The sequence below is a fragment of the Rhopalosiphum padi genome, chromosome 3 (genome assembly GCF_020882245.1).
Source record: "Rhopalosiphum padi isolate XX-2018 chromosome 3, ASM2088224v1, whole genome shotgun sequence".
Taxonomy (NCBI): Eukaryota; Metazoa; Arthropoda; class Insecta; order Hemiptera; family Aphididae; genus Rhopalosiphum; species Rhopalosiphum padi.
Genome location: NC_083599.1, coordinates 82,071,704 through 82,083,033, shown reverse-complemented (window position 1 = coordinate 82,083,033; position 11,330 = coordinate 82,071,704). Strand labels below are relative to the sequence as shown.

The 11,330-nt window shown below is 30.8% G+C and overlaps 1 protein-coding gene across 1 annotated transcript; it reads right to left on the bottom strand.

The window, feature by feature from the left end:
* Positions 1–3,413: 3,413 nt before the first annotated feature.
* Positions 3,414–5,048, bottom strand: LOC132926227 (uncharacterized). Its single transcript, XM_060990567.1, has one exon. It carries the CDS (start codon positions 5,046–5,048, stop codon positions 3,414–3,416), a length of 1,635 nt encoding a protein of 544 aa, XP_060846550.1.
* Positions 5,049–11,330: the final 6,282 nt, after the last annotated feature.

The following is an 11,330-nucleotide window of genomic DNA, read 5'->3' as shown; positions in this document are numbered from 1 at the left end:
AATTACCAATAATTAATAAATAACTTCCTGCGTTTCTGTAAATTAAAATATGTACCTAAGTATCAATGTTTGACCTAATTGGATAACTTAATAATAATAAAACTCTTAATAAAATATTATTATTGAGTTATACAATACATTTTAGTATTGAATTTAAAATATGTATAATATACAGGGTCGGATTTAGACTTATGGATTCTCGAGGGCAAATGTTTTTTTGATGCCCCTAGTAGTCAAAAAATTAAAAATACCCAATTAATTAAATATAGCAATAATATTAAAATAATTGTATTAAGATTAAACGTATAGAATTTTAGAAGTGCATGTTACGGGTTACGCAGAAAAAAGAATAATTGATAGGTACCTATTATTATTTAATATATTAGGTAGTGAAAATGTTAAAACGCTAGCCGTATGAGTCAATGCGATCCGCGGTTGGGCCAGTGGCCACCCCTGTTATCTAGGCCCTAGGGTGACTGATTCTATAATAGTTGAGAAATTTAAATAGAATATTTAAAAAAAACACGGGTGACGGGACAAAACCAGTGCCGGATTTAGCGGGTGTGCAATGCACCGGGTTCTCAAGACTAAGGTTGTATTAGGGGCCTCAGGTCGAAGTCCTATATTTTCCGACTTTTAAAAAAAATGAATTATTAATATTTAGTAGTATAATATAATGAATAAATTACCCATTTTAAAGGACCATCCAATTCATCAAATTTATTTTGTCTTAAATTAGTATATACTATGACGAAAAAAATTATACCACTAAAATTCGTATGTGGCTATCAGTAGTTCGCTATGTTACAGTGATTTTTAGTGATTTTATTTTTAATATTGCGCATGACGTGACGGATTCGTTCGCCGCAATGACGGTTGATGTCGCCGGTAAGTCCAAACATGTCGCGGGAAGTACTAATATTAAATATACGAACCTTGTTGACACTAAATTTACAAAAATTAATAGGTATTATTCTTATTTTTTTTTTCTGTGTGTGTCACAAAGTATGAAAATTTTTAATAGTGTGTGTGTATCACCATAATACAAAGGTTGAGAAATACTGGTATAATACACGGCAATTTCGGTTTTTAGTTTAACGTAAAATAACTGCTAAATAATGAACTAATTTTTTTTTTTACCGATGTATTTAAGAGTACTCAAAATCTTTCTATTCGTTTAATTATATCACATTTTGGTTTAAATCAAATAATAACAATTATATTATTATAAATTATTACAATGCAGTGGCGCACTGGCGCAGTAGAAGGTCCATAAAGAAATTACTGACAACCATTTATTTTGGACGGTTGGAATTTCAGATAATACTATTTATTATTGTTATTGTCCGTTTTACATATCTATTTTTTTAGATAGATTTTGAAATAAATGTATTTAAGAATTTAAAAAATTAAAAACCATTTATAATATTGTTCATTTATTTTTGATTTATTTCAAACTTTTCATATTTATGTCCTTTCATTTTAGCATGATGTAGAGAATGCAATTATTACTCATTAATCATTATCATATTAATGATTTCGATTGACTCAATTTATATTATATTTTATAATATAAGACTAGCATAGTAGGTAGCAATTGTAGCATATATCAGTACACCATATCTAAGAGATATAGGTATTAGTATAGTGAGTGTAATGTAATAATGTGTATTTGATAATTTACCTATTAAGGTACTTAAATTTCGTGTTTTTAAGTTATTTAATATTTCAACATGTATAATTAATAATTATTATAATAAATAGTTAAGTGTTAAATCGAACAATTTTTTTTAAAGAGGCCTCCAATTGATAGTTTTTACCCCAGTCTCCTGAGACTTGATCCGGCACTGGATAAAACGCGATTCATTGAATGTTAATTAAACATATTTTTCTTCAATATAAAAGGTACTTTGGTACTTACACAAAATTGATTAAATCTATTCTGTGGTACTTATATTATGATAAAGTTATTTTTTTTTTAATAACTACACGTTGCTTAACTATATTAATTAACGTCGGTTATACAAATAATATGTACTTACATAATGAGTCCGGGTCTATTTGCAACGACTGACGAAATAGAAATAACTCGTCGTCAAGTCGTCGAATTCTATTGACTTAATATTATAATTTATATTTTACTAAAATAAACAAATATAAATAAATATATATATATAAAGCTATTCTTTAGCTAATAGCTATTAATATCTACGCGAGTACAGCGCGGCGTATTGCCGTTAGCGATTATATTATTATGTTATCTTCACATGGCACTGGAAGGAGTGTGAGCGGTTGGCCACAGACGTCTACAACGATAATAATAAACTAAAAAATATAATGTTTTAAATAGGTACTGCATTAAGAGGACGCTACACTTCCGTAAATTTTGTATTAAAAACCGTTTTGCGCGGGTAAGAACCACTGAGTCTGGAATCCGAGTAGACACCAAATTTGTATACAATATAAAAGATAATATTTTCTGTGTCGTAGCGTTTTTATTTATTTGATATCATTAATAAGAAAAAAGTTATTATGGTTAAAAAAATCTGATATTTTTACGTTTTACAAACTTAAATAACTTTTGATATATTGGTCTTATCGAAAAAATAAAAACGCTACGACACAGTTAAAATTCTCCTCTATTGATGGTAAAAAATTGGTTTCTTAGTTATAACTGTACCCATCTCGGTTCTTTTCCGCGCAAGACAGTTTTTATGTAAAAATTTAAATTGTATTGAATATTTTTGGCTGTAAAGTGCTGCCACCTACGAACGGTTGTTGCGTAAGCGAATATGATTTCTCCCACTCGGACGCGCACGCCACTGCCCAACTTAATAATATGTTCTCGGAATTACGGCGACGCGAATACGCGATTTCATATAATATATAAAAATAACAATAATAATAGTTATAATATGATTTTTAAAATTAAATATACCAAGTACTAAGACAAGTACTAACAACGTTATCGACTTACATAATGGGGTCTGGGTGAATGACCACGGTTGTCTGGTTGTCTACAAGCGATCATATTATTTATAAAATTATGATTATTGATGCCTTGACGGCGTATGATTTAAAATTAATTTCTATAATATAAATATAGAAAAACACATTAGTCTGGAATAATGAATAAAAGGTTTACAAATGAATAAGTTGATAATATAATGTCAGTTGGTAGATGGATGTGTCAAATGAACATTTTACCTAGTACCTAAGACAGTCCTACGTAATAAATACTCGATATTTACACATGGGTTATTACTTATTTTTTTTTTTATATTATTGTTTAAGCATCAACTACAAGGTTATTAGCTTTACTGGTATTACATTTTTACATTTTAGGTATTATAAGTTATTGGACAATTCGATTATATACAATTAAAAACAAGTATTACAAATAAACAAACTTATTATATGCTGTTATACAATTCAATTTCTTTAAGGTATAAAATTATGTTTCGCCAGTTAGAAAAAGGACCAATAGCATCATACAGGTTATCAGGGATGTTGAAGTCTCTTCTGGCTGCATTAAAGTTTGGGCAGTGGACAATGATGTGTTTGATAGAGTAGTTAATGTTGCATGTTGGGCATAGGGGTGGATCTGTTTTAGCCATGAGATGTCCGTGTGTGAATTTGGTATGGCCGATTCTTAAGCGATTAAGAATTACCTCATTTTTCCTATTTAGGTCGGTGTATTTTGGCCAGAGTTCGACAGAGTGTTTAATTTCTCTAAGTTTGTTTTCCGTGGTGTTGTGCCATTTTGTGTTCCACCATTCAACGCAGTATTTATTTATATTCCTCTTTATGTCAACAAGTGAGGAAAAAGGGATTAATTCACTGTTTGGACTCATAATTGCATTTCTAGCTGCTTCATCTGCCTTTTCATTTCCCTTTATGTTGCAATGACCAGGGATCCATACGAATTGAATATCTTTGCTTGATTTTGAAAGAAGGTTGCTAATTAGTATAGCCAATGGCTCTGAAAGTATTATTGATTGCAAATTAGCTAAGGCACTGAGTGAGTCGGAACATATATCTATTTTAGTATCTTGAATCTGTAGAGCTAATTGGACTCCTTTATATAAAGCAAGATATTCAGCTGTATAAATGCTGTTGTAAATGTTAAGTTTGAACTGCTTAGTTTCGTTGAGGTGGACTATTGCAAGTCCTATTCCCATTTCAGTTTTAGAAGCATCGGTGTAGATCTGAGTACTGGTACTGGAACTATGTATAAGTTCGTTGAATAAATTATGGTAGATAATATTTGAAGTTTCTTTTTTCGAGTGAACTGTTAGGCTTGTATCAACTCGGTAATTTGGTTGTTTCCAAGTAGGTATCTGGCAGTTTTCACGTTGGCATATTTCATTGGCTACGATATTAATTTCCATCATCTCTTGCTGTAGTCTTAGTCCTAATGGTTTTCTTAATTTAGGATTATGTTCGTATATATTGGAAAAACGATTTTTATTTAAAAAATGAATGGTTGAATTATTTGGTGTAGATAAGATACGAGCTATATAATTGAGAGATAATTTAAGTCTACGGAAATGAAGTGGAGGTTCTCCAGTCAGGGAAAGCAAACTTATTATCGGGCTGCTTTTAAAAACTCCAATTGACAATCTCAGTCCTGCGTTGTGGATTGTGTCGACTATTTTTAAGATTTTTGAGTCTGAGTTGCCATAACAAATTGAACCATAATCTAGTTTGGATCTAACCAGCGATCTATATACATTTAATAGTATAGTGCCTTCTGCACCCCATTCATAGTGACTTAAGGTTTTAATGACATTAAGGCTTTTGTATGCATTTTTTTTTAGTGACATAATATGAGATTTCCAAGTAAGCTTTGTGTCAAAATTAAGACCTAGTATTGAAATGTCATCTACAAATGTTAAACGAGTAGTACCAAGAAACAGATTCGGTTTAGTTAATTTCCTTTTGTTAGAAAAAAGAATGCATTTAGTTTTTTGAGGCGAGAAAATAAAGCCGGCTTTGAAGCACCATTCGGAAAGGTCGTTTAGGCATTTTTGGAGTATTCTAGTCATTTCAGAAATTTGCGTACCTCGAATGTATAAGTGGGTATCATCAGCAAAAATAATTGATTTTACAGGCTTTGAAATAGTATTGGGAAGGTTATTGATTGCTGTCTGAAATAAAAAAATGCTGAGAGGGGAGCCCTGCGGTACTCCATTTTCTAACATAAAAGTAGTAGAAGTTAGATCTCTAATTTTTACTTGAAAGGATCGTTGGTTTAAGAAGTTAGTTAGAAATAATATCATGTTTCCATGTATGTTCCAATTTTTAAGTAGATTGATAACTCTGTATCACCAAACAGTATCGTATGCCTTTTGCAAATCGAGGCTTATTAAGATCATTGATTGTTTGTTTGCTAGAGTTTCTATGACTTCAGTTTCAATTTTTACATGACAATCAGTGGTTGAGTGGTGTTTTCTAAAACCATGTTGACTTGGTGAAAGGAATTTATGTTGAGTTGCGTACCAATTAAGTCGGTTGTAGATTATTTTTTCTAATAGTTTGCTCATACAGCAAAGTACTGATATTGGTCGATACCCTGTAGGTTTAAATCTATTTTGATTCTTTTTTGGAATAGGGGTGATGATGGCATTTTTCCATTTGATTGGGATTATGCCCGTTTCCCAAATTTGGTTGTAGAGATGAAGTAATAACATTTTGCCACTTGATGGTAGGTTTTGTAAGAAAATAAAAGGAATTTTATCGGACCCACAGCTTTTGCTTTTTTTACCACGAAGACATAGTTCTATTTCAGGCAAGGTAATCGGTTCATTCAAGATGCTGCCTTGGCCATGGTTGGGTTGTAAGTTTGTTGGGGTATTTATATATTTTTCTTTTTCTTGTTTGTACTTAAGGAAGTCGTTGGTTAATGAAGCGTCACTACTTTTAGAGTAGAAGTATTGGCCTATTGATTGAGCTATTTCCTGAGGTTCAGTAAGTATGCCATTTTCGGATAGAATAGTTTTAATTTGGGTCATAGGAATACCTTTAATGATTTTAATTTTTTTCCAAATATTGGTTGTTAACTCTTTGCTATTGAGGTCTGCCGTGAATTTTTCCCAAGCTTTTTTTTTTTCGTTTTTAATTAAATATCTGACTAATGCTTTGTTCTTTTTAAATTCAATGAAGTCGTGGAAATCGTGTGTACGTTTAAATTTATTGAAGGTTGTTTTTTTATTTCTTATTGCATGTTTGATAGTTTTATTCCACCATGGTACTGGGGGTCGTTTGCCGGAATAACTAATTTGCTCAAAAATGTTAGAAGCCGTATTATAAATTAAATTACTAAGTTTCTCCGTATTGTCTTCCACATTATTGTTATTTGAGAAGGAAAAATCATAATTTAATATATTTTTTTCTATTTCAGTTTGATAGGTATCCCATTTGATATTGGTCAGTTTCCATTTGAGACTGCGAGTGTGTTTGTTACCAGAGTCGGTATACTTAAGTGTTAATTTAATTGGAAAATGGTCGCTACTCGAGAGCTCTGGCATAGTGTCCCATTCAATATGGGGTGATATAGTTGACGACGAAAGAGAGAGATCAATTGCTGAGAGATTACCGGTGCTAGCACTTATTCTTGTTGCTTGACCATTGTTGAGGATATTTATGTTATTGTTATTATCGAGTATTTGTTGTACGATTGTGCCTCTTTGATCTGTGTCATTGCAACCCCACAAGATATTATGGCTATTGAAATCTCCCAGAAGTATGAAAGGAGTAGGTAGTTGGTCGATAATGTTTTGAATATCTATGTAATTGAGGATTTGTGAGTTGGGTATATAAATATTGCAAATAGTTAGTTTGTATTTGAGAGAAACTCTTACGGCAACTGATTCTAGATTTGTGGATAGAGGGATTTCTTCTGAAGGGTACTGTGAACTAACAAAGGTAGCCACTCCACCGCTAGCCCTATTATGATTGTCTCTGTTTTTAAAAAAGGTTACATAATTTTTTAAAGACCCAGTTTTATTGATAGTGAAGTTGGTTTCTTGTATACTAAGAGCTACTGGTGAGAACTTGTTAATTAATAATTTTATTTCATCAATTTTTGAATAGAATCCATTTGGATTCCATTGGAGGATTTGAAAGGTGTTATTGATCATGGTAAGTTAGAGTTGTTTACGTATACTTGTTTATAAAGAGGTTTGGATTTTAACTAAAAGGTTTCGTAATCCTCACAGTCGATCATGTAAGTCTGACTGTCAGTGAAGTTTTGAATTTTTTTTAATGCATTGGATAACCTGGTTAGACGATTTTTGGCGCTTTTCACTGTTACATTGGGGTAAATTGTAGAAATGATTTCTATAATATTATCTGGACTAGTTAAATATTTGATACATAAATTCCCGAGTTCGGAGCAACCTTTTGAACATTCAAGAAAATCTTTAAATTGGTTATAGGTTAAGGAAAAATCAGGGTGTGTGTTAAAAAGTTCATGAGTGGATTCTAACCATTCATCGATGTTTGAATGTACTTCATCATTAGAGCTGGAACTAGGCTCGGTTTTTAGTTTTTTGCTTGTAATTCCTTTGGTTATTTTTGCTGATTGAGTATGGCCGTTTTGTGTATTTGGGGGCCTCACGATTGGAGGTGAGCTGGATGGGAGAGACGAGCTTGATGATGTAGGTGAAGGCGGCTGAGAATTAGTTACAGTAGACGGAGCTGGGCGTTTTCCTGTCTGAATAGACTTTACTTTAGTATTTGAGTTAGCTGACGATATTAGTTTGTCAGCTAGCGTAGGTTTTATAAACTGCTCCAAAGAAGTGACATTGGTACTTTCAACGGATAGGTTTATAAATGAAGTATCTCTATCCTGGGAGGTATTCACATTTTGAGCATTGGCGATAGGTAAAGGGCAAGATACATTTATTATACTGTTGGCTGTTGATGATAGGTCTATAAGGGTTTCCATTTCAGTTTCTGTCTGTTCAGTTACATTAATTGAATTGGGTTTATTTGTACATTGGCTTGAGAAGTGACCAGTTTGGTGACATTGAAAACAGGTTACAGTGTCATCAGTGATAAAAATTCTGAACGTTGTGTTCTCTATTGTGACAGTGATGGAGCTAGGTAGTTTAGACACGCTATCTTGACTAATATAAATTTGTCTTCTAAAGCTTAATATGTGAGAAAATTGTTCAGTGGCGAATCCGGCTCTCATGTGAGAAATTTGCGAAACAGTTTTGATTCCTAGCTCATGAAGAGCGTCTATTATGAGTTGATTTGGGATAGTCGGATAAACATTTGATAAAATAATTCTCTTAGAGGTGTTTATAAGTCTGCGAATTGGGATTTCTATTCCATTAACTTGAACTGATGACTGAATCTTAAGTAAATTTTCCATAACGGTTTGGCTATTGAAGAAGACGCAAAATCTGTTATTGGAAATACGCGAAACAAATTGTATATTCTTAGCGGGAATAATTTTGCTGATTGCGGTGACATAATCGATTTGTTTAATGTTATTTATGGAGTTAAAAACGATAGCTTGATTCATTTTCGGTAAACTAGTATTTGAAGCTATTTCAGCGAATGTCTTATTACTGTGTGTGGGTTGTGAAGAACTGTTGGAATTATTCATATCGGTTGTTGAAATAGGCTTATCGCCCATTGGGTTTGGGATATTATTTAATTGGTATAATTAACGTAAAAACGATAATCATATTACCTGCACGTTGAATCGAATGATGCGTGTTACTGCTATCGATAGCTATAAATGCGATAATGAGCGACACGGACGTGTTGCACGGTCGGGCGCTGAACACGAACTGTTATTACTTATTATTATAGTGATCTTGAGTAATTTATTAATATTGAGTGTTTTTATATTTTCATATGTGAAATTTTTTTTTTGTACTTTTTTACATTTACTATTGTAAATATCTAATACAATATGTCACCAAAAAAGGTACGAGCAAAAAATAAACCTATTGGGAAGAAAGCTTTGCGCCAACGTATGAAAAATGTACAGTTAAAAATGTAAGTCAACAATTTTGATTTTTTAGTTAAGTTTGTTTACTCCATTTTAAAATATTGAAATAACACTATTATATTTAATTTTTTAGAAAACAATCGACGAATGCAGATGTTAAAAAAACTGAACAAATTGAAAGTAATAGTACGGAAACAGAAGATTTAATTTCTAATGACATGTTAGTTTGTAGGTACGTGGAAATGTAAGATATTTTTAAAAATGTTCAAGTAAAATGTAATAAAATGTATTTAGCTAAATAATAATTGTTTGGGAGTATAAAAGATCAAAAGCTTAAAAAACGATGTAAAAATGTTTACTGAATAATTTTTGTTATTTTTAGTGAATCAGTAGAAAGAATTACTAGTACTCCAAAAGTTACAATCGGGTCAATTTTATCAAGTACAGAAAAAGAGTCTAGTTCGTCATTTGGCACATCTTTATCTATGAATTCGATTATTGATCATGAGCTGTGTATAACATCAGATGAATCAATAGTTTCAGAGTATATTATACATTTATTATACGCCTGTCGCCTATATACTAATTAATTTTTAATAATTTTGATTATAATAATTTAATAAATCAAAAAAATTATTTTTAGAAAACTAGAAGGAAGGAGAATTGTCGATATTTTATATTTTATGAGTCAAATCCAAAAAAAAAACATGATATTGGTTTCGGTTGCTCCTTTATAGATATGGAGTATCAGTCTGAAATTATAAAAGGATTTCAATCTGTTTTTTATTTTAAATGTAAAGTTTGTAATATTGTAGAGAAACTTTACACTGAAAATATTAAAAAAACCGACACAGTAACAACCAACAATGCTGCTGTCAATGCGTGTCAAGCTATAGGTAATAGGTTTGTTTTTATATAAGTTATAAGTATATAAATACATAATACATTATTAGACTACAGATTGTATGCATTTTTATATCTATGCAAACGCATAAATACATAGAATAGAGTAATATTTCATGGAGTTTTCAATTGTGCATATAAATTACACATATAATATAATTTGTGGTATATGTACTTACCTACATATATGTATATTAGATTTTCAAAATATTTTGACTTTTTTTGAGCTATTTATAGACCATAGAAATTTTCAATTTTTCTGAAAAAATGTTTTGAAGTGTCGATATAATTTTTTTGGCCCTATCAAAATACTTGAAAATTTAATACAAAGTTCCTCATAAGTTATTCTTATAGTGATTAAAAAATTATAAGAATACATAGGCACAATTTTTTTTATTAGTATTTTAAGTTCAAATATTGACAAAAATTCGTCAAATTCCTGAATATTTGCAAATTATTTTGTAAGTATAATTCATAAAAATTTTTGTATAAGTAGCTAAGAGTTGAAAATTTAATACAAGATTTATAACTATCATTTGATTCAAATTTAACACTCCTATAATACCTATATAATAATGATCCACACGGCACCTAATGTACAGCAGAGCGGTACCTACTAGCCCGCTTTTTTTTTTTAATATTAATATTTTATTATTTCTAGGTATTGGACATACACAATTGTCGGAATTTTTTTCATTTCTTGAAATACCATCATTATCATGTAGTAGTTTTATAAAAATACAGTCTACTTTGGCCAAAGTTATTTCGGATAGTGCATGGGAAGAGATGAGAAAAGCCGGCGAGGAAGAAAAAGAACTTGCTTTGAAATGTGGTTATGTCTACACTGATGGTATTCCGATGTGTACGGTAGTGGCTGATGGACAATGGTCCAAAAGAAGTTACAAAACGAATTATAATGCGTCATCTGGAGTAGTAAGTTTAATTGCTATATTCTAAACACAAATAATCATAATTAAAGATTAATGAATCTGTTTGTTTGAAGCTTAAAATTTAATTTATTTTTTTTACAACATATCGTATTCAACATTACATATTGTTTTTATGAGGTATACTCATCAGTAACAAACATAATATATTTATAGGCAACAATAATTGGATATAGAACAAAAAAGGTTCTGTTTATTGGCATTCGTAACAAATACTGTGTTATATGTCAAAGATCAAATATTAAAAAAGAAATTGTACCAGAACACCAATGCTTTTTGAACTGGAAAAAAGCATCAACAAGTATGGAAGCAGATGGTGTTATAGAGGGATTTTCGAAAAGTATAGAATTACATGGACTAAAATTTAATAAACTTATTGGTAAACGAATAATTATAATTTATTAGAATGATTTATTTTACTATGATATTTACCTTAATATATCAAGCATACGAATATTATATTATATTATTATCGTATATTTATATTATTTATAGGAGATGGGGACAGC